The sequence below is a fragment of the Bufo bufo genome, chromosome 3 (genome assembly GCF_905171765.1).
Source record: "Bufo bufo chromosome 3, aBufBuf1.1, whole genome shotgun sequence".
Taxonomy (NCBI): Eukaryota; Metazoa; Chordata; class Amphibia; order Anura; family Bufonidae; genus Bufo; species Bufo bufo.
Window position 1 is genome coordinate 508,831,297 of NC_053391.1, and position 24,021 is coordinate 508,855,317.

Here is a 24,021-nt window from a genome sequence, read left to right on the forward strand (position 1 = left end):
TAAACCCCATGATTCTCATCGATTACATTTTTTTCTTAGATACAGAATTAATCAAATGTAAATATTGAGTAGGTTATTAGAGGAGACCATGTCCCAAGATCATTAAAACAGTTCACTAACCCATCTAGGGTGGGTCTCTAATATCACCCAGATAAAGAAAAACGCATCTGGAAGGAGGCAAAGCATTAGACTGTACCTGGAGTTAAAAATCATTGGTAATGTGACAGTTGTGACCCCTTTCCCAGCACTCATTCCTGCTGTGCCAGTAATTGGTGTCCCCTTAGCCTTCAGTTGAACTGTAAGTGCCTTAGCAATGCAACCCAGGAACATATCCAAGATGCCAAGCTTGTTCCAGTCTCCTTTCTCGGTTGAGTGGATGATATCGCTGATGTCAGCGGGTGGAAGTGACTTTACTCCTATGATACTTGCAAGACGAGATGGAGTCACTTCAGGTAAGACACGGCGAAGCAATGAGGTTACCTGTGAATGAGACCAAGAACAGTGCAAATTACTTTAGCAAATATAAATACCCTGTTAGGCTCTGTTCACATACAATTTTAAGCCAATTTTTGGTGTAAACGCCAAGAAAAGCGAGAGTGTACACATTGACCACCATTCACCCGATGGAGACCATAAGATTATTATTTTCGCCTCCATCTGTATACATTCTTTTGCAGCATAGAACAGTGTAATAGACTATGCCATTTTGTAAAGAAGGTATATAGTTAAAAAAAAAAATAATACTGCATGTGGCCTTTCGGGTGCCTTTTCTGGTTCTGGTCCAGAAGAACATCGTTATGTCACTAACAGCCTCGGAATTTAATCGAGACCATTAAAGTTGGTCCATGATTGTGTTAACCCCTTAGGTGCCACAGTCAATAGCTAGTGATCCCTTTGTCAGCCATCTTCCCTACTACAACACAATTATGGGGACTGATATTCTGCTATGGCAGCTGGGGCCATCAGCATTTGCCTGTTAGACCACATGATTCACGGTCTAATAGTTTGCCTGTCCAAAACACATGCAGTACTAAGGTGTTAAGTGACTGTATGCGATGTACCAAGACATGAAACCATGGGGGAGATTTATCAAACCCCTTATGCCAGAAAACCAAACGCCATTTGCACAAACATTTTTTGCGCAAAAGGCATTTTATGCCACCCCCGGCACAAAAAAAAAAAAAGGAGCATGGTGTGGTGTGGGGCATTGGCTCTAGCAGATGTTATCATATGCCATCTTTCTGGTGTAAATGGTGACTGAAATCTATGCCAGCAACGAGCTGGCGTAGAATTCAAACTATGCACATGGACTGCCAGAGGATGCGATTAATTTATATGGCACTTAATCTCCTCCCATATTTCTTGCTTTGTGAACATCACTTTTGGATTTTCTATTCATGGAATGTGCTGTACCCATGATAAGATCTCATGGATCCATCATTCTTAAGACTGTATAATGTCTAGAAATAACCAAACTAAGCCAAATTGTGTAGTATACGGAGACACCAGAGATTTGTTTCATTCTTAGTGCAACCGCTGAATGAACGAAAGGTGAGTGGATTATTTGTATGGATGACACAAACCATCCCAACCTAGGACACCACTCACAGCAAAACATAACATGGAAAATGTTATCTTAATTGGGCCAGAGAGCAATTAAACACTCACTTGTCGCTGCACTCTTGGAGATGCTGTGTGCAAAAGATGGAAAAGATCTTGCAGTAATGTCAGCTGTTGAGCCAAATACTGCCTTCCAACATTAGATCCACTTAATGCAAGCACCATGGAAAGAAGCTCAAAGCAGTATGCATCAGAGGAGGCATCTTCATCATTTGGCTGGGAGTTTGCATTTTCCTTGCTGGAGATGGCATGCTCCCACTCTTCACGCACACGTGTTGCCTCCATTCTGATAGCTTGTACTATGTGGGCACACACCTACAAACAGAATTACATGAGTTAATGTTAGTTTTTGTGGGAAACAAAACAATGCTATGCTTATTGAACACAGTGGACCACATTAACTAATGTGGCATAAATAAATGGCAAAATGTGGCACAACTAGGTTTAGAGACACTATCTGCTCCTCGCCCGACAACGGGGTGTGGCTTATTGGAAAGGCGCATGGTCTATTAATGTGACGTGCCACAATTCTGGCCTAAAATTATGTCTCAAACCAAGCCCACCAATACTAGGTATGAAGTTAGACAAAATCATATAGCCATGCACCAAATTTATTATCCAAAATAAGGCAAGATGATAAATTTGATGGCATAAAGACATGCTGTATACACATGCACCAATAGATTTGTAAATATGCCTCAATGCTTCTGTAATACCATATGATATATGCCATTACTGACAGGACACATTCTAATTCTTTACATACTATACCACCTATACATAAACCGGTATATATTAGATCTGCTTGTAAAACATCATAAAAAGATAACTAGGTATTACACACACTGCTTTACGTATTTAAACAACTCGGAAAAGACAATGAAAACAATATGCCAACTTCTATGAAAAGTAAAGTATATATACCTGCTTTTGTAAGTTGGTGAGTTTACTTCTGCTGAAGATAATGCCAACCATGTGTTCTTTAAGGTCAGCATCTGAGGTTGCCTTAAAAAAAAAATTGAAAATAAAAAACTGTTTAGTAACTGATATGAGACGCACAGGAGTGAGTGAAACCACAGAAGGAGGTGCTCTCAGTAACAAAGGATTCGCCCCTCCTTTACAAATGAACAATATAAAGCAATATACTGGGCACTCGCGCTATAAGTGGAACCATAAGATAAGGCGATAATATAGTGATAAATCAATTTATTAGTGTACCTTGACGTTAATAATAACAAAATACAATAGACTGTGCTATCTAAAAGTCAAAATAGAATGCATTGGTGTAAATAGAATAGAATATACAATAGACTAAAATTAATAAAATATATGACTCAATTAATAGACAATATTAGTAGACAATAACAAGGAATTAAATATAAGCTAAAATATTAAATAGCATACATGCAATACTACCTCATGCTATTTAATATTTTAGCTTATATTTAATTCCTTGTTATTGCCTACTAATATTGTCTATTAATTGAGTCATATATTTTATTAATTTTAGTCTATTGTATATTCTATTCTATTTACACCAATGCATTCCATTTTGACTTTTAGATAGCACAGTCTATTGTATTTTATTATTATTAACGTCAAGGTACACTAATAAATTGATTTATCACTATATTATCGCCTTATCTTATGGTTCCACTTATAGCGCGAGTGCCCAGTATATTGTTTTAGAAAATAAAAAACATTAACATAATATGGTGGTGGCCATATGGAAAAACAATATAACAGATGAATGTACTGCTCATTAGTTTTCTAACTAAATTGACTATATCATGCAAACAATGCGTTTCTACACAGCAAGGCGGGTATACGCCCAGCTGCCACTAGAAGGCAAACACTAGAAGAAAAAAAAAAAAAAGTGTTCGCTCCGCCCAGGTGGGCTTTAGCCTCTGCCCAGACACTGGACTAACCTGTTCGTACAAAAGCAGTAGGAGAGAAGCGAACTAAACAAAAACAAGAACTAACATGTCCAGAAGCCAGAGAAGAACCAACAGCCTGGGGACAAGGATCTGTGTCCCCCAATGCATCTAATTAAAAAGAGTTTAGGGTAACTACAAAAATCCAGTTTTCTAGTGAATGACATTGGGGGACACAGCAGTCACCAACGCGGGGAGACAGCCACGCGAATAACCTAATGCACTGCCGACTGGAGAACCTTGCAACCCAAAATGGCATCGTCAGATGCCAATGAATGAATCTGGTAAAATCTGAAAAAAGGTATGGACAGAGGCCCAGGTGGCAGCTTTGCAGACCTGGGAAGCAGAAGCCCGATGCCGAACCACACAGGAAGCACCAATCATGTGAGTAGAATGAGCGGTCACCCGAAACAGGATTTCGGCCCTTAGCCAGGTAGGTTTCAGGCCCTTGTGCGAGTCCTCTGGAACTACAAAAAGTCTGAATGAGTGATTTCGTCAGCACCAGATAAATTCTGATCACCCAGACAACATTGAGATGGTGAAGAGACCACTCTTGGGGGTGAGAGTGGTTAGGACAAAAAGAGGGCTGCACAATGTCTTTATTCATTTGAAAGGAGAACAACTTGGGAAGAAACGAAGGGACAGGTCAGAAGACCACCTTGTCCTGATGATCTGAAAAGGAGACCTCCAGAACAGGGCCTTCATTTCAGAAACCCTGCAAATAGGGAGGTAACTACAAAAAGAAAGGCCAGACAAAAAAGAAGAGACTTCCTTTAAGGGTTCAAAGGGAGGAGACTAAAGAGCATCAACAACCAGATTTAGGTCCCAGGGTTTCACAGGGATTCAGGGCAGAAAAGGGAGACACAGTGAGCCACACCCTGAAGAAAGGTCTTCACTTGAGGGTGGCCAGGGTCTTCTGAAATAGAATTGATAAGGCAGAGATATGGCCTTTAAGAAACGCTATACCCAAACCCTGTTTAAATCCAGACTGTGGAAAGCAAAGAATCCTGGGAATGCAGAGCAACAGGGGGTAGAAATCACAGGATTCGCACCAGGAAAAATAAGTCCTCCAAGTGTGATGGTAGAGTCGAGTAGACTAGGGCTTATGTGCCTTAGGCTACATGCACACGACTGTATGTGGTTTGCGGTCCGCAAATTGCGGATCCGCAAATAAAAAAAAAAAAAAAAAAAAAAAAAAGAATGACATCCGTATGCTATCCGTTTTTATTTATTTTGCGGATCCATTGTAACAATGCCTAAAACGGACAAGAATAGGAAATGTTCTTTTCTTTTTGCGGGGCTACGGAACGGACATACTGATGCGGACAGCACACGGTGTGCTGTCTGCATTTTTTGCGGACCCATCCTAGCCGCAAAAAAACGAAAAAAAAACCAAAACGTAATGGACACGGAAACAAAATACGTTTATGTGCATGTAGCCTTAAGCACAGTGCACTGAGACACAGCAGCTTCAACCACCATGCTGTTAAACGCAGCCAAGGTAATGGGGTGGAATAGTAGTCCATGGGAAAAAAAGGAGGTCCGTGGCCAGAGGTAGAGGCCAAGGAACATCCGTGTGCAGAAAAACCAGATCCACATACACCGTCCTGCAGGGCCAGTCACGAGTCACCCAGACGAATCCCTTCCAGCTTGAGGTGTTTGAGGATATGAGGTATAAGTGTAAAAGGAGAGAAGAGATACAGAAAGGAAATCAGGGTCCATGGGATGTGGTTCAGACAGGAGGTGAAGAGGTCCATGGCTGGGATACCCCAACGATGACACAGCTGGAGAAAAACCTCTGGATGGAGGGACCACTCACCCGGACCGGGATTTTCGGCAGAGAAGGTCAGCTGCCCAGCGGTCGATTCCAGGTATGTGAACTTCTGAATGGATGGGGACATTCTTCTCTGCCCACTGCAGAGTGCGGGAAGCTTCTTGCAGCACTGCTGCACTTCTGGTGCCCCCCGGTGGTTCAAGTAAGCCTCTGCTGTAGAGTTGTCTGTCTGAATTCTGACCGGACGACCCCAGAGGAACACCGTCCAATGACAGAAAGCCAGAAAATGGCTGTGAACTCAAGAATTTTGATCTAGAGGGAGATCCCGGGCTGGGAAGGAGCCAGAAACCACCACCCCAAATCACCTGCCAGAGAACTGGAAGGAAGGATTCGTCAGCTACCAAAGAAGATCCTGGCGGACTCAAAGGGGGGATACAATTGGGTGATCTAGAGCAGAAGGGTATCCGTTCCATCGGGCAAGAATTGCCAGCTGCAAGAGGCGAGTGTGAAACTGTGTATAAGGGATGGCTTTTAAGACGCAAAGCATCCTGCCCATGATTCACACGCACATACAGATGGGCATAGGATATGGCCTGCAGAGGGGAGACACACCTGACTGGACACCAGCAATCTTTGGGTGTCGAAGATCATGCCCAGAAATTCCATTCACTGGCTGTGGTAAAGAGGACTTGTCGTCGTTGACAATCCACCCAGACGTGGAAAATATTTCCAGGGTGATGTGAAGGCTAGCAAGATTGTCCAATGAAGCCTTCACCAGGACATGGTCCAGGTATGGTAACATGGCTGAGGAGCCCTGACCTTGCTATGAACTGAAAATGATAAGAACCGTCCATGAACCAAAGGAACCACTGAACAGACTCGACAATGGGAACGTGAATAGGCGTTTCGGATGTTGATGGATGACGGAAACTGTCCCCTTTTCCAGGGATGTAACTTATCTGAGAAATTCAATACGAAATTGGCAGACCTGGACAAACGATTGAGGGTCCTCAGGTCTAAAACCGGGCAGGGAGAGCTCTCCTTCTTGGGAACCATGAAGAGGTTGGGGTAGAACCTCTGAAAATGTTCTGAAAGAGGCAAGGGTACAATAAATCCTTGTGTGCACAGAGAATGGCATGAAAATAGGCAGCTGCTCAAGACGGGACCGAGGTGGAGCTTACAGGAATAACCTGCTGGAGGGAAGGACAGGGAATTCTATTTTGTATCCTGACCACACCATCTTCAGGACTCAAGCATTTTCCACGCTTGTGAACCAGGTGGCCAGAAAGGACAAAAGGCGATCCCCCCACTCAAGGAAATTACTCAAGTGGGCAAAAACCTTCATGCAGAAGAGAATTTGGTGGGAAGGGGATTGGAAGGCTTAGGGCAGGTGTGCCAGGAGGGCTTGGCCTTGAAAGATGGATAGGAACACTTTGTCCTGATGGGATGAAAAGTCCTAAAAGAAACAAAAGCTCTGGGCACATTCTGCCGAAGAGAACTGGCAGTGGGGATGGTTCTGAGGTAAGAGAGCAGCTCTTCAAAGCGTTTATTGAAAAGCTTTTAGCTCAGGAAGGGGAGATATACGAGCGACTTTTAAATGCCGCATCCACTTCCAAGAAGCAGAGCAATACCGCACAGCAAATTGCCACATAATTGGTTGTTGCCCTGCCTGCTCCATGAGCAGACTCAAGGGAAACATAATAGAAGCACTAGGAAGCTTGGAGCAGTTGAGACACAAGGAGAGAGAGCGAGAGAGAGAGAGAGAGAGAGAGAGATGTGCAGCAAGTTCTTTAGAAGCTCTTTGGCCAAAGGATACAGGCTTTAGAAACCCAGGAGGCAGCAAAAGCAAGGCGGATAGCCAAGCCAACTGCAATAAAAGCAGACTTGGGCAGGTAATCATCTTATAGGGGGTCAGAGTGAGAAGCAGCATCAGCCAAAGGGAGGGTGATGGCCTTGGCTAGGCAAGCTAATTGTGGATCCACCTGAGGAGGAACAGACCATTTAGAAATTCGATGGAGAAGGGGAAGAGGATTTCTGAACCTTAAGAAGATGGGAGCCATCCTATCAGTATGACACCACCCCTTAGCCAGGAGTGCATCAAGATATGCAGTGTTAGGGAAGACCAAGGCAGGGCACCTAGTGTGGCCAAAATACGCTTCATTTTGAAATGACTAGGGCTAATCATCCTAAATTTGGAGAGTGTCTCTGAATGCCTTGATGAAGTCATGCATGGCTGAAGATAGCCTTGTGCTCTCCTCAGATTCAAAATCAGGTGTCACCCGAAGCAGCGGAGATAACCTTAGAGGTGAGAATGCCAGCTGTAGCCCTGCCCTGGGAGTGACCCAAGGATGCTGGGGAAGAGTGGGATCTATAAGGAGAAACTCTGGGTCGCTTATGGAACCTGTTTCTGGAAGTAGAGTCTGTTCCTAAGGAACCAACTCAAAGATGGAGAGGCCCAAGGCATCCTGGAGGGTTTAGGTGCAAGATACTTTATTTTTTTTGCGAATGTTTTTTTTTTGTGGGAGTCTCCCCTAGAAGAGGACATGTAGGCCAAAAAAGGAACCTGAAGGGAAAAAAAGTCCGCCTTGGGCTACCCTACTGGACCACCCAGATACTGTGTTGCCAAAAGAGGTGCTGCGGCAGCTGCAGGAGAGATGCAAGGCTCTTCAGAGGTGGTGTTGGACCTTAAAGCAGGCAAAGACTCCTTCCTACAGAGAAAGCCTGCTTTTGTAGAAGATTGGAAGGCAAGCAGATACCTCCCAGGGACTGATGGAAGCAGAGAAGGCACCAAGGAAAAAGTTGGGAAGAAAAACGGGGCCTGGGCCTCAAGCAGAAGGCCCAGCCAAAAGTGAGGCGCCATTGGAGGCCTGAGATAGCTGGACGTCGGGGACAGAGCAGAGATGTGAAGAAAAGAGCAGGCAGAGTCAAAAGGCTCCCTGGGACAAGTGACCATGAGGGGAAGATACATTTTTAACTAAAAAGCTCCAGGGGCCCCGGGGACAGACTGGGGATCACAGTGGCCTTGTTCACGCAGAAGCTGGGGACTAAAGTACAGAAGGAGACGAAGAGAGTGGAGTGCCCGGGGAGAGACGAAGGGAAGGGCCCGGAGACAAATGCTGAAATTTCACCAGCATTTCACTGGTGGACGCAGTAAAAGGAAGGGGGGGGGACGACGACGACGGGACGGCTGGGTGACCGACAAGGTACCAATGTGCATGCACACAGGAGGTATTAGAAAAGTGGAGACCCATGATAAAGACCTGCCTGTCGCTGGATGAAACCTGCAGTGTCCGAGAGAAAAAAAAAAAGTTAAACAGCAGCAAGACCTGCAGAAAAAAGGCAGGTTGTGTCTGCCTCCTATAGAGACTAAACTAAAACAGGTTCTTTTTTCAAGTGTCAGTCTCGTAGTGGCAGCTGGGCATATACCTGCAGTGCTGTCATTCATGAGAAATAAGACCTAAAACAATCGTTCTACTTTGGCACTCCATTAAAATCCATAAATACAACCCCACAACATAAGCAGCCTACTGTTTATGAGGGATACATGCTTTTGCTTATATGACAAGTTTTCTGGCAAAATGTGTGATGTGGAGGGCCACTTGATGGCAAGTTTATTTTCTTCACTGTATAAGGTTGGATTTTTTTCTTTTTTGCAGGATGCTTGTATTGCTGTATTCTGGTCTTTGACATTTTGTCTCAACATGCCTCAGATTTGTTTCTTCTTCACTGCTATTACATTATGTATCCACGAGGTGTTTCTCTTTGCATGCATTATCCTTTCCGTTTGAATTAGTATTTTTTTTTTATATACGCATCTATGATAGTTTAATTGGTAGTAATTATCTTCTAAATGATTTAATGATTGCATAGGAAGTTATTTTTGTACTATTTGTGAATAATTTATTGGTATTCGTACCATGTAGTTCGAGAGCAAAATGGCTTCCAACTGAAAAAATGCTGCACTTTTAGATTCTTATTTGCCTCATTTTTGTAAATAGGTTTTACATGCTATAGGACAGGCATTCTCAACCTGTGGCCCTCCAGCTGTTGCAAAACTACAACTCCCATCATTCCCTGACAGCCTACAGCTATCATCCTACAGAAGGGCATTGCATTTAGTTAAAAAAATAAATAAATCTGTGAACCGAAAATTGAAGGACAAGCATCAATCACATATACTCAGGATAGGTCATCAATGTCAGATCAGTGTGGGTCTGACTCCCGAAATGCCAACCGATCAGCTGCGACACTGGTGAGCAATGTGGCACTCCCTAGGCCACTGACATCACGTTCATCGGGTACATGGCTTATGTGCTGCTCAGCCCCATTCAAGTGAATGGGTCTGGGCTTCAAAACCAAGAACAACCACTATACAATGCATGGCACTGTGCCTTGTATGCTATGAGGAGGTCATAACGCTCGCTGGAGCATTGTGGCCTCTTTAAGTGGCTGATGGGGGGCATGTAAGCAGTTGTATAGGCAGACATTTATTGTTGTAATGAAAAGCCATCGGCAAATCTCACACACTCAAGCCATGGTGCAAGCATTTGAATTTATTGCAATGGTTTAGGCAAAAGTAGTTCACGGATGCCAAGCAAAAGACTTTCAGATAATTCCTCAGATGTCATGGCCATAAGATTGACAACTACTGACCAATAATGACTAAGCAGTATAGTCATACCAATAGCAAACAATTGTGCAACATTTCATTCGCTGTCTACCCCAAGCTTAAAAGGGGTTATGCGTATTTATTTTTATTTTTTTTTAACTCTGCTTGCTGTTCCTGCAAAAAGAAATCATACTCACCTGCTCCCTGCCACTCTGTGCTGGCTTCCAGACACCCTTCAGTGGTCGTCCAATCCCTGTCCCATAAACATCCGGACTGACAGGGTCATGTGCCCCACTGCAGCCAATTATTGGGTCTCGGCAGTGATGTGTCCCCAAGAAGCATGTCAAAACTGGGTAACGTGCTGCTTGGAACCACATCGCTGCTGAGGCCAGCGATGCACATGACACCATCTGGAAGTTTACAAACAGGAGGCTGGAAGACTGCTGAAGGAAATCAAGGACCAGAGAGCCAGAATGGAGGTGCAGGGAGCAACTGAGTATTATCTTTTCAACAGGTACAGCAAGCTGTGGTTGACAGTTGAAGTCCAAAAAGATGGACAACCCCCTAAGGTTACTTTCACACTTGCGGCAGAGTGATCCGGCAGGCAATTCAGTCGCCGGAACTGGCAAAACGTATGCCAACTGATGGCATTTGTAAGACTGATCAGGATCCTGATCAGTCTTAAAAATGCCTGGTCAGTCAGAAAAACGCATTGAAATGCTGGATCCGTCTTTCCGATGTCATCCGGAAAAACGGATCCAGCATTTATTTTTCTAATTTTTTTTTTCGGTCTGCGCATTCCGGTATTTTGAACGGCACTAATATATTCCTATGGAAAAAAATTCAGGCAAGTCTTCAGTTTTTTTGGGCCGGAGATAAAACCATAGCATGCTGAGGTTCTATCTTTGGCCTGATCAGTCAAAAAGACTGAACTGAAGACATCCTGCTGCATCCTGAACAGATTACTCTCAATTCAGAATGCATGGGGATATGCCTGATCAGTTCTTTTCCAGTATAGAGCCCCTAGGACGGAACTCTATGCCGGAAAATAAAAACCCAAAAAACAGATGTACTTGGAGAAAATGTGTATTTCTCTCATGTCATTTAACTATAAAAATATAGCAGCCCCCGTACCTTTTCTTCTCCTTCGGGTGAGGACAAGAGAGCTTTTTCCTCTTGCTCAGGCGTAGGTTCAGCATCTCCAGATATCAACTTGCCAAATACCTGTGGGATTGGGAGGGGGGGGGGGGGGGGGGGGGGGGAATGTTGTGTATGTCAGATAGATGATTTTACAATTAAAAAAGGGTATAAAAAAAAGCATTATGTTTTCTTCAGAACACAAACCTGTGAAGTTATCAGTCTGAACACCCGCAGGGTCTCGGACTCGCAGTTCCTCTGCTGAGCCACACTGGCAGAAATTTGACCGGCTATTTTGATAGATTCCCCATCTTTCCACCCGAGCACTTTAACTTGCCGCACTCTCAGCGTGTTCTCAGGGCCTTTCATCTCAATTTTCAGAATGTGATTATCCCCACCAGGCAGTTCACTCGTCACCCATCCAATGTGCCTGGAATCTAAGTCAGCCTTGTAGTATGGAAGAAAAGGCAATGTTACCACACAACACCCAGGCCCTTTGCATTTGCTCACCCCATTGGTTTGTTCTTTTTAAAGAAGAAATTAGTAATAAAATAAAAAGACTGCTAAAAGACATTTACCTGTTTAACCCTACACAGGTCTTCCACGCTCTTGCCACACAAAAATGTCATTGATGTGACTTTATTCTGAAAAATGATGCAAAAAAAATGACATTAACATGCAGCTCATAATCTTTCCTAGTTTCACCGTCACAATGAGATGGATTTCATATAGCAATCATATTAAGATAAAAAGGCTCATACTAGTACAATTCCTTTACAAACAGTGGCCAGTTCATTGTAACTGTAGGCAGTCAGCACAGTGTGTCTCCTTACAAGCCATCAGAAGCCAAGTTTCATTTTTCTAGCATAGGTAAGAGGAAGGAAGGATAGGAAGACATCATTACAACTTCTAGCTCGTCTGAATATCTTCCAGGAGAGGCTGATGGGAGCCACTAAAGCCAAGTTCACACTTCAGTTATTTCCATTAGTTATTGTTAACCAATACCAGGTGTGGGTAATCTTTCCATTATACCTGATCTCTGAAGTAGGCTTCACTACTGGATTTGGCTCACAATAACTGATGAAAATAGCTGACCAAATAACTGAAGTGTGAACTTGACCCAAGTAGGGCTCTGCAAACCCTTTATTTTAATAATCAGAGGAGTCATCTGGTCTACCACTGATCACTTTATGTGTTGCATTAAACAATAGTTATGCTTTAAGCATTCATGTGGCAGACAATTTAGAAATCCATGTTTTCATGACCCGAACTGTCCTAGATATTCACATAAAACAGTTTGACTAAAATTGCTATTGATAGGTGTATATATTAAAATTGTGCAAAACCAGAAGACCGCTGCCACACGCAGGAGGCCGATTCCACTGTGTGTCCACCCACATGTGAGGAGGAGATCTAAATATCTTACGGCTTTTTTGATGTTTGAATTATCATTAAGCTAATGTTAATGTATTCTAGCCTCGTTTGGGTTTGTATGACCATGTACTGAATACAATATAAATCCAGGATTGGGGCAACCGACCATTGCCAACCTGGATGTGAGCAATCAAATGTGATATTTTGTGTCTTTAGAATGAGGCACTTATGAATTGATGAGTCCCCTGATGAGTTGGCTTGTAACCAACGAAACACGTTGGGGCAATTTGTGAACAATTTTTGGTATTGACATTTGTGTCCCCTACCTATCTATGTAGTTGGGACAATCTGTGGACAATTATTTGTATTGACATTTGTGTCCCTTACTTACCTATGTACTAAGGACTTACTGCGCACAACCTATCATTGTTTAACATTAGGATCCCTCCCTTAGCAGTTGACGAAGTTGGGCAGTCACTCACAGCGCAGGGACAAGGAGGGACAGTTAGCTAGCATAGGAGACTAGGTTTGGTAGGGCAAAATAGATGTAAGAGACCCAGTCCACCCCATCCCTAGTGGCGCTGCGGATTAATGTGGTTTCGCACAATTTTAATATATACACCTATCAATAGGTCAATTTTAGTCAAACTGTAATTAAAAGTTATGTATTAAGCAAGGTACCTGTGTGATTTAATTAGTGTACTGCATTCTGAGTTTGGATTACCCTCAGCTATCTTAGCAGTGACCATTGCTGAAATTGGTTGTGTGTACATTAAACTGCAAACAGTTATAATTTTTCATCTGTGTCACTTTTGTAGTTTTAAGGATGGTAAGATTTTATATTTTCTGACTACAGTGACAATAGTAGGCAAAAAAACAAACAAAACTGAAAGATATAGTAAACTGATATATACCCCTAAGTCACGAGAGTTGTCTACATGGACTGATACATAGCGTGCATTTATGCCTTTGACACAATTTATTGTGATGCTTTTGGTTTTATTTTTATCCTCATCTCCAGACTCCCAAAAAGTTTCAGTGGACCCGTCTGTTAAGCTTCCAATCATTGCTGGTCTGCTAGAAGTCTTAATGTCCACAACACTAGTCATGTCTTTAAGGGCAGTAACCAAACAAAGTTCCTGGAAAAAAAGAAACAAAACCAAGTTACATCAACTAGAATTAAACAATGCTGGAGTCTGAAATGAAATAAACCATTGCACTAATGGATAGGACCAACACTGGTAATAGTGATACAACACAGGACAGTAACCTGGTTCATTGCTTCAAAGCCAGACTGCACGCTGATGTTGAAACTCTCCTCACTATCTCCATCATCAGACTTGGAAAGGATATTGTTGATGTGGTGAAATACATTGCTCTGGTGAAGAAACTGGTGATCAGACTGCTTAAACTTAAGACTCCAACATCTGAAAATAAATAAATAAGTTAGTTTTTGAAAGGAACGCTTTATGCACCAAAACAAAGTTAATGAATACGTTCATATTAGCCATAGGCCTGTTCTTAAACATGAAGACCAAGGAAGACAAATGCATGGAATTTGTATGTTGTCCCCATGTCTGTATAGGTTTCCTCCCACCCTCCAAAAAGACATACTGATAGGGAATTTAGGGCTGATTCACACGACCATGATCAGCCTCTGAAACACTGCCTGTATCTCCCAGACCTACTGCGGCTCCCCTGACCCAAACTGACTGCATCCTACATATTTATGGTGCTGTCACTGCTATTTGATCGTGGGTCTATTGTACTGTACTCCCATCATGTAAGTACAGAACAACAGACCAGTGATCACATATGAACTGACTGCATCATAAAACACTAGGATACAGTCAGTTCAGGTCAAGAGAGCCGTGGCAAGCCTGGGAGAGCAGCTGATACATGGACCGTGTTTCCTGGGCCGATCAAGGTCGTGTGAATCAGCCCTAGACTCTGAGCTCCACTGGGGACAGACAGTGATGATAACAGCTGTCCAGCACTGAGGAATATGTTGGTGCTACACAGGCAAGTAAAATAAATGTATAAATTAAAGTGGTTGTCCCCTTTTTATATTGATGGCCTATGCTCAGGACTCCCGGCACCACAGCCAATTTTTATATTGATGGCCTATGCTCAGGACTCCTGGCACCACAGCCAATTTTTATATTGATGGCCTATGCTCAGGACTCCTGGCACCACAGCCAATTTTTATATTGATGGCCTATGCTCAGGACTCCCGATACCACAGCCAATCAGCTTTTTGAAGAGAACACAGTGCTCATATGAGCAATGCCTTCTCGCCACGGTTTACCTGCTTGCCGTCACAACTGCAGCAATGATCAGTATAAATACATCTAAGCCTTCCCATTCACTTCAATCGGACAACTCCTTCCCGTTCAAGTGAATAGGACATAGAGGTGAATGGGGACGGAGTAGATGTAATTACACCTGCTCACTGCTGCAATTGCGACGGTGAGCAGGTAAACCGTGAAAAGGCGTCAGCTGATCGGCAGGGGAGCCAGGAGTCGGACCCCCACTGATCTGATATTAAAGATCTATCCTGAGGATAGGTCATCAATATAAAAAAAAAATGCAGACAATCCCATTAAGTTATTCTACACCTGGTTACTGACCATTATTAGGCAGAGCAGGTATCTATTCAGACTCGGACTGGCCCACAGGGGTACAGGTGAATCCCCTGCTGGGCCCCTAGTCCCTCAACCCTTTTACAAGTGGCACATGGCACAGTAGACTGACTACACAAGATATAGATAAGCAGCACAGAACATCTAAACCAGCTTATGTTTATATGAAAACCATAAAGAACCCATTTTATTATTATAGACACATTGGATGGCTGAGAGGACTTTTAGGTATACAGTCAGGCTAGCTATGCCCTCTTTCCCTAGGGACCTGCCCCCTCGAAGTCACTGCATGGGCCCCTATAATCATATCGTAGCGTCTTGCTGCTGCCACAGTATGGGTGTTTTCTATTCGCATGTACCTTTATAGTGGGTCCCTAAAATGAATTTTACTGGTGAGCTCAAGGCACCCCAGTCCAACACTATCTCTACATTCTGACCATTTACAAATCGTATTAGAATTAATCCAGCAGTTCTACAGTCACCTTAGTGCCATCTGCTGTAAAGCGCTTCCTCCAGGAAGAGACATCATTAAATCAGAAATGGTTTGAAGAAGACGATGAAATGTGTCAGGCAATGGGTGTGCTGCTTCTCCAGCAATCACTATGTCTGAAAGTGGATGTTCGCACACTCTAGTGTCTTTTTCCTTAAATATAGAAATCAAGAAAATGTTAGTCTCTAATACTACTGCAACCAATTCAATATAATCAATCATAGTGCTCCATATAAAATGTCAGATGACATAACTACTCTTGTAGTCAAGAATTTTATTTCCATAGGCTTGTTTTAGAGAATACCTCACACCAATAATGGCATCAATTCTAAGAATGTGTAATAATTAGTGGGTGCGGAACAACTACGTTAACCAACCGGTTTGACTATGAGCTAAATCTAGGGGCGTTATCCTGGCAGTCCACTGGTATTCACCCTTTAACCCTTATGCAGGAATCTGCACCTCCTGGAGTAGTCCCCGTGTGGTTGACAGCTGACCTATGGGGGACAACTACACTGATGCAAAGCACAGAGAGATCAAGCAATACTCGTGGAGGAAGGGAAAGGGAGTGTTCGTGTAAATCTGAGAAACTGTCCAAAAGGTCAGGACCGGAAGCTCAGGGTCAGTACGGTGATTAGGCATGGGTAAGGTCAGGCGGCAGATGGTCAGAATCCGGTAATCAGACAGAAGTTGGTACACAAGCAGATTATAGCACCTTTGCAGGATCTAGCAAGCTAGTATGGGTACGTTCACATATGTAGCACTACAGGATTACAGTTCACCACCTAAGGAGGGTTAACCCTTACAATAGTGCAAAATGCAGTGGGGTTCAAAGAAGAATTTCCAGTAAACACACAGGTGCCCGGACTTGCTGCCAGAGCACTGGAACTGTGACAGACACAGTGAGTAGAGCCGCGTCCAGCATCGGTTGCTGAAGTAACTAAATGTTTGGGAATTAAGGCTCTTCCAGATTTAAGTGCGTTTCATCTGTGACTGTATGAACTACGCTCCTTGTTTTGGCTAACAGAAGAGGCCTATTGGCAAAACTGGAACCTATTCTGTGTTTTGACCCACACCTGGTTTTGGCTCACAATCACAGTTGAAAAGCACTGACCAAACACTGGCTTTGTGACTAAGGCGTTCGTCATAGTTTAGGTAGTCAAATTATTTGTTCGGCACTTAACTGAATGCTACAAGAACCAAATGGAAAGGTATGGAATAGCAGTTCATACCTGTTCTGCATTTTCTTTATTTGCCTTATTCTCCTCATCCTCCTCTTCTTCTGGCTCCATAGGAGCAGGAGTTAGAGATGCCACAAAGTGCCATAATATGTCATGAAGAGATGTTGTCTGGATTACATTGCAAAGCAGCCAATTGAAAGCCTAAGAAATGCACACAAGTTCAATTTACAAAACCGCAAGAGACACAAAATAGACATATTTCTTTATTACATGGGAAGAAACATGTATTTACAACTTAAACTTGAGGGGGGAATTTATCAAGCTCCGCACTTTGGCTTCAAAAGGTGGGAAAAATTGGATTTTTTGTACTCACCGTAAAATCCTTTTCTCGTAGTAGGCATTGGGGGACACAGCACCATGGGTATATGTCCAACTACCACTAGGAGGCGACACTAGACATAAAAAGTGTTGGCTCCTCCCCGTTGGGCTATACCCTCTCCACAGACACTAGGCAGCTCAGTTTGTACCAAAAGCAGTAGGAGAAAGAAGAAAGGCAAGGAACCAACAACTCCCGTACCGGGAAAGATCAAGAGACCAGCCCGGAGAAGCTGAAGTAAAAAAACATAGGGAGGGATCTGTGTCCCCCAATGCCTACTACGAGAAAAGGATTTTACGGTGAGTACAAAAAATCCAATTTTCTCGTGCATGGCATTGGGGGACACAGCACCATGGGACATCCCAAAGCAGTCCCCGAGGGTGGGAAGAACAACCATGCCACCTGTGGGCATACAGGTGCGGGAGAACCATGTGACCCAACAGGAGAAAAGCACGGAATAGGCAGGAAGCCTCATAACAAGGGAGAAACTCCAAGGAGGCCACAGTGACGACTGCCAGCACCCCAGGACAAATGCCTGGGAGAAGGTCCCAAATGCAAGAAGGCAAAGGAACACCCAGCTCAGCCGAAGGCTGGAGTGAAAGTAGGACAGCATCGTGTATCGGATCTACCCAACATCCCAATTGTCTCAGGCGAAAGCACAAACACCCTGAGGTCAACCCCTGAAGGGCCAGGGGAGCAAGGGAAATTGGAATCACTGAAGGCCAAACGAGAGAGTGAAGCTATAGCAAGGCTCACATGTGAGTGGAGCAGGTTTCCTCTCACCGCAAAAGCAGGTGAAAAAGCTAAGCGCCCTATTGAAAGGAAAAGATCCTAAAGGCGCTAAGGGAAACCGCCAACCCCTGGAAGGGGAGGGGGTTGTAGGTAAAAACCAGGAAAAGAGAAAAGACAAGACCTGTATCCCCAACCAGGAGACGAGGAACGAGCCTCTGAAAACAAAATATCGCTGAGAAGCGCAAGACCGGAGAAACTCTGGCGAAACTCATTATCAGGGAAGAAGGGAACCAGATGCAGGCCCAGGAAATCTCAGCAGGGGCACACTGGAGAGAGGGAAGCCATAGCAAGGCTCACATATGAAGGGAGCAGAACGCGGAGTGCAGCCGAAAGTAGTATTTGATAAGGATGGCAATAGCAACCCTAGCACAAAAACCAACAACCACCAGGCCATAGTGTAGGGAGCGTGGTTGTATGTGGACCACCCACCAGATAAGAACAGATCAGTCATATACTGGGTACACCAGAAGTAGAAATAGACCGACAAGGAGGAGGTTGGGCTGGCCCACCCCTGCCAGATATGGCTACCATATTTGTGCTGAACCAGGATGCCGAAAAGGGAAGTAACCAACATCCGCAGCACAGATTAGAGCCCGGGGAAGGAAGCACCCAGTAATACAGAAACCGTATGGGCCACAGATTGCACCATAGGGCCCAGCACGTGGGTACTAAAAATACACGCCGAAAACCGAGGTAAAGTGGCTGCATGTTGCACACTAAGGAGGGTGGAAACATAGCCACAGCATCCAGGAATGCAACCGCATTTGGAGGGTACAGGTCCTCAACCTGTAAGGTAGAAATGAGGCTGTGTAGTGTAGAGATACGACCAGACCGGTGCAAAGGGTACAGCATCTGGAGATGGCCGAGGTACTAGGTCTAAGATTAGAGCGATGGGTCCACATGGAGCACCCTAGGACCAGAGAAGTGCAACGGCTGCCACGTTAGCTATGGCACCTATATTTCGCTCGGGAAGGGAAAAAAAGGGCCACACGGTACCACAAGGAACGACAGGTGCACACCACAACAAGGTAAGTGCAATGGCAACTGAAGAATGCCCTCTATTTCACCTAAAAAGAGGGAAATAGGGCCGCATGGCACACCATAAAGCCCGACAGGTGTAACGGCTGCAGCATCAGAGACGGTGCAGGAACTCACCTAAGAAGGGAGTAAGATGGCTGTTTGGTGCACTCTAAATGAGGTTGCAGTGGCAACGGCACTACAAAGTGGCCTCAATATCTCGTCCAGTAAGGGAGAAATAGTGCCGCAAGGTACACCATAAGGCCAGACAGAAGCAACGGCAACAGCTCCTGGAGATAGAGAGGTTAAATAAAAATGAAGGGCACAAGGTGGCAGCCTGGTGCCCACTAGAACCAAACAGAGGCAATTGCACAGCAATTGAGTGGCCTCTATATCTCGCCGGAAAGGGAGAAATAGTGCCGCACGGAACAATAGAGCCCGCCAGGGATACTGGATACAGCATCAGGAGATGGTGTAGGAACTCTACCCATGAAGGGAGCAAGGTGGCTGGAAACAGACAGGTGCAATTGCTACGGCAATTGAAGGCGGCCTGTGTATCTCGCCCGGTAGGGGGAAATAGTGCCGCATGGAACACCTAACCAGTCAGCAGGAACTCTACCTATGAAAGTAACAAGGCAGCTGGAAACAGACAGATGTAATCGCCACGGCATAGAAGCCGGCCTGTATTCTCTGGTACAGGCATTACAAAAGAACCTTTAGAGGCCGAGAAGGGGAGCCAACCCTACAAGTGGCGTTTGCCTGAATTATCAGCTTGCCTAGAACATAGCCCCTGGATAGGGGCCAGGAAGGTCTGTCGTGCACAGCCTACGAGGGCGTACATACCAGAGACACCGCGTAGGTGTCCCAGTTGCTAAGCACGGTGATGGCTGCCTTACCTGTGCGGTAATTACCTGTGCAGGCAGGAAAGTCCACTAGAGGGGCACCAAACCTGGTAGGGTAGGTACCACCATGCACGTTTGACTTGACCACGCAGAGGGATTCTGCACGGTGGAAGACCGCCTGATGCTCTGTTCCGAGGGAATCGGTGCAGAGGTGTCCGAGGCAACTGACAGAGAAGGGGTGTCCCCCGAGGATGCCGGGGAGGGGTGGAAGCTAGTTGAGACCACCCAAGGGTGGTCCATGGGCTACTCCTTGCGGGACCCTGTATCTTAGCGTGCGCGTGGCTCAGGGGGGGGGAAGGAGACCGCAATTTGTAGGTAGCGCTCCAGCGAATCCGCCAGGGACTAAAGGATCGCCATGGAGAGAGCCCATTTGCGAGCGGGGGGGGGGGGGGGGGCCTACCACGTGAAAACCTCCGTAGACAACGGACGCACGAAAATCGCGGCGATCCGATACGGAGGCTGGGAGAGGAGGCCCCATAGAGCAGCAGGGCTGACCTATCTAACCCCGGAAACAACATTTCCCAAGAAGTGCTGCAGCAGCTATATAGTAGGCAGGAAACCTCATTCAGGTAGCAGGGCTGCAGGAGAATGCAGCAATAGAGAGGGGAGAGAGGGAAGGGGCCTGTGGAGCAATTCAGCCAGAGGCTGCCTACCGGACCCCAGGAGTTGTGCAGCACACCGAGCTCAGAAGATGGCGACCGGAGATAGCAGGAGCCGGCTACCGGAGAAAGAAGGAGCCGACAGCTGGAGAAAGAACCGCCCCTCAGAGAGAGAGCAGAGAACCTGGGGCCGGCTTGGCAGGCAGAAGAGGCCCCTCCCAGGCTCCCCCCACGGAGGGGAGGAGACTGAGAAAGCCCGGGAAGAGAGAAAGTGGGCGGGGAGTTGCGGCCTAGTAGGCCCGAAAAGCCGGGGACTAAAGTAATGGAGTGCGGCCGGGAGCAAACGGCCGCGACCACGATAGTGCCCCAGAATTGCCGCGACGAACGGGGGCCAGGTGGGGGAGAGAGCTGAGGAAGAGACCCCCAGGGAGAGAAAAAACGGAAGGCCAGGAGCTTCAGGGGCCAGGATACAGCTGAGAGAAAAAACCCACAAGCTATGCAGCAGAGGCAAGGCAGCTTATCAGAGGCAAGGCATTGTCCCATACAGCAATAAAAGCTGTATCATGTATCCGGGTAGGGAACATGAGGGGGGAACGCGTCCAGGCCCGGGAAGGAGGGTGGGATCCCTAATCTAACATACTCACCCTCAGACGTCTTCAGGCGCAGCAGTAACCACCCCCTCGGCGGACTCAACACGGGAACCGTGGGACTGCCGGAATTCCACTGCGGAAGCAGATTTGGGGACTGGGTGGCTGCCAGGTACCTGAGTACGCGCCCGCAGGGGGGCAACTAAAGTGGAACACGATGGAGCCACCCCTGCCGCAGGCCGAAACCTGCAGAGAAAGAAAAAATGATTAAAGAAAAAATAAAATAAAAAAGTAGCAGGATGACCTGCACAAAAAAGCAGGTCAGGTCTGGCTCCTATGGACACTAGAACAAAACTGAGCTGCCTAGTGTCTGTGGAGAGGGTATAGCTTAACGGGGAGGAGCCAACACTTTTTATGTCTAGTGTCGCCTCCTAGTGGTAGTTGGACATATACCCATGGTGCTGTGTCCCCCAATGCCATGCACGAGAAATAAGGATCTGCGAGTTACTGGTGGTTATTTTGGGACGTTTTTACACCACTCACTCCATTTTTGAAAAGTGGATAGGAGAGTGCGCATGGTTGGCCTGTCAAGCTAATTTTAGGGTACCTGCACATGGGCGCAGGTTTACTAACAGAAAATCTGCACAGATTTCCCTGCAGTTTTCTGGTCATTTCTGCACCAAACACTGCATGTGTTTCTTGTGGTTTTTGGTGCAGATGTGATGCGATTTTGCTGCAGATCTCACCTTACATTGCAAAGAGCAAAATTTGCACACACGCGAAATAAAAACAAAAACACAAACAATTGACATGCTTTAGATTAAAAAATCCACGAAGTCAATATCTGCATGGAAGAAAAAAACGCAACATGCACGTGAGACTTGGCTCTCATACACTTTGCACATAATCCATAGTGTGTGCAGGTGGCCTAAGATTTTGCTGCAGAAATTTCTGTGACTGAAAAACAGTTACATACATTTGAATGGGCTGTTTTGGCAGCAAGCATATGAATTTCTGAAAGCCCCATCCATGTGATTGGAACGGACTTGCAGTCAAAGAAATTTATGCAAAACAATCTGCTGCGTGTGAAGGCATCCGAATCCAGATTTATCAACTGAGAATTTTTAAAATTCCTTAAAAATGGTTGCAATCTTACACCAGTAAAGTGGTGGCGTTCGACTTAAAGATGCACAAAATTCATCAAGCATCATTTGACATGTGACACATTACACCACTCACTCCATTTTGCCAAAGTGTTTGGGACAGTGGATGTGGTTAACCAGTCAGAAGGATTTAAACCAGATTATTTTTTTATTTTTTTGTCAAATTGTCTGTTTTACTCTGGTAGAAGAATGGCATAGAAAGTGGAGTAACAGTGAAAAGATAGAAGTGTTCGATTCAAATGGTCACTCGCTTCACCTCAGCATAAATCAATTTAACAGGTGAATAAAAGAAACTTTGTAGTATAACTTAGAGAAAACTGCCTTTTTCTCCATCTAGCAACATTCGTTCTCCCCTCTATATAGGCTTCTATGAACTGTCTCTTTAAGCTCTTTTTTTTAGCTCCTTTCTCCTCCTGCCCTCTTCCCAGTTCTCTATGGGCAGCATGTAATTTACCCCTCTAGTGAGCCGAGTGTCCTTGTCTTTCAAGAAGGATTCAGCAGATGTTAGCTTAGGAGCAAGCAGGGGAGAAAGATAAGACAGATCTCAAGTTTCTTATATTCATCTTGATTTATGCAACATTTGTTCAAATGACAGCGACCATTTAAAGATGGATCAAAGTTCTAAAACACTGTGCAGCAGTCGATAAATTTGGCACGAATTATGGGATTACATACCTCCATTGCAAAAACTCGGCATGCTGATTTTCTTAGTGCCTGTTTCATGGCAATTTCAAGGCCTTCTAGATCATGATGCTGGATTACAAATGCCAAAACCGGCCACTGGAAATTTCTCTCCCCCTTTGAGAGTGAACTGTGAGCAGAGATCAAGCGGGATAGCTCTGGCGATGGGTGCCTCAACAATGAGGAACCAACTTCTACAACAAAATAAACTAAATCAGAGCGCCCATGATAGAGTCTAAATATCCATTTTTATTCACAAATATCTTTGAGAAAAAATACTGACACTTGATGAAGCTGTCCCACCGAAGTGAATGGGATGGAGGAGTTGTCAGAACACCTGCTTACCGCTGCGGTGTCAACAGCGAGCAGGTAAACAGAGCAGAGAAGGCAGCGCTACTTTCTCTTCAAACACCTGATCGGCAGGGGGGCCAGCAGTTGGCACCCTGCCAATCTGATATTCATGACCTATCCTATACTGAAGGCAGGTCTTCATTATTACTAAATAAAACCACTCCTTTAAAAGAGATACGAAAAGTATTACTATGTAATGAAGAGGGAATTTCAAATGAAGTGTTACTGCAACATTCATGCAATAAAGATATTATTCTATGTACATTTTTCAGTCTGGTACCACCACCTACTGTTAATCCTTCTGGTCCATCTGCATTAAAAGGGTATTTCGGTTCGTAGTTATCCCCTATCCACAGGATAGGCCATGACTATTAAATTGGTGGGGGTACCAAACCAATCTAATAAATATTCCCTATCCTGTGGATAGGGAATATCTTTACATAACCTTTAAGTGGTGGACTAACATGCTCAGTAGCTTTCCTGCTCCCTCTCACAGAGCGGGGATAATGATCTCATACAGAATGAGGTGAAGCACTGCAAACACCTTTCATTCATGTATCCCTACTTCTGAATTCCCAGGATTGTATGGCTATATTTCGCTACACAGTGGGGGTGTTACATACCATATGTATCTGAAGAGCTAAATGTGAGGGACTATTTACTATGCGGGGAGGAAGGGGTTAATAAGAGCTAACTGCAATGTTCCTGGGAGATACAGGTGTTTGGGGAGTTACTGCCCACCCACAGAAAGGCAAGCAAGTTCTTTAGATAAGCATATAGGTATAAAATGTG

At 44.9% G+C, this 24,021-nt stretch overlaps 1 protein-coding gene across 1 annotated transcript in view; it reads right to left on the reverse strand.

Annotated features, from left to right (window-relative positions):
• Positions 1 to 78: 78 nt before the first annotated feature.
• LOC120993877 (E3 ubiquitin-protein ligase MYCBP2-like) overlaps positions 79 to 24,021 on the reverse strand; it is a 57,390-nt gene continuing 33,447 nt past the window's right edge. The window contains exons 8-18 of the mRNA XM_040422348.1: positions 22,873 to 23,072; positions 16,813 to 16,962; positions 15,573 to 15,733; positions 13,719 to 13,875; positions 13,363 to 13,587; positions 11,653 to 11,718; positions 11,282 to 11,521; positions 11,072 to 11,161; positions 2,545 to 2,625; positions 1,669 to 1,935; positions 79 to 480 (exon numbers count right to left, since the gene is read on the reverse strand). Of these exons, the coding sequence (XP_040278282.1) occupies positions 103 to 480; positions 1,669 to 1,935; positions 2,545 to 2,625; positions 11,072 to 11,161; positions 11,282 to 11,521; positions 11,653 to 11,718; positions 13,363 to 13,587; positions 13,719 to 13,875; positions 15,573 to 15,733; positions 16,813 to 16,962; positions 22,873 to 23,072 (2,015 nt within the window). The 3' untranslated portion in view covers positions 79 to 102. The remainder of the gene's footprint in view (positions 481 to 1,668; positions 1,936 to 2,544; positions 2,626 to 11,071; positions 11,162 to 11,281; positions 11,522 to 11,652; positions 11,719 to 13,362; positions 13,588 to 13,718; positions 13,876 to 15,572; positions 15,734 to 16,812; positions 16,963 to 22,872; positions 23,073 to 24,021) is intronic.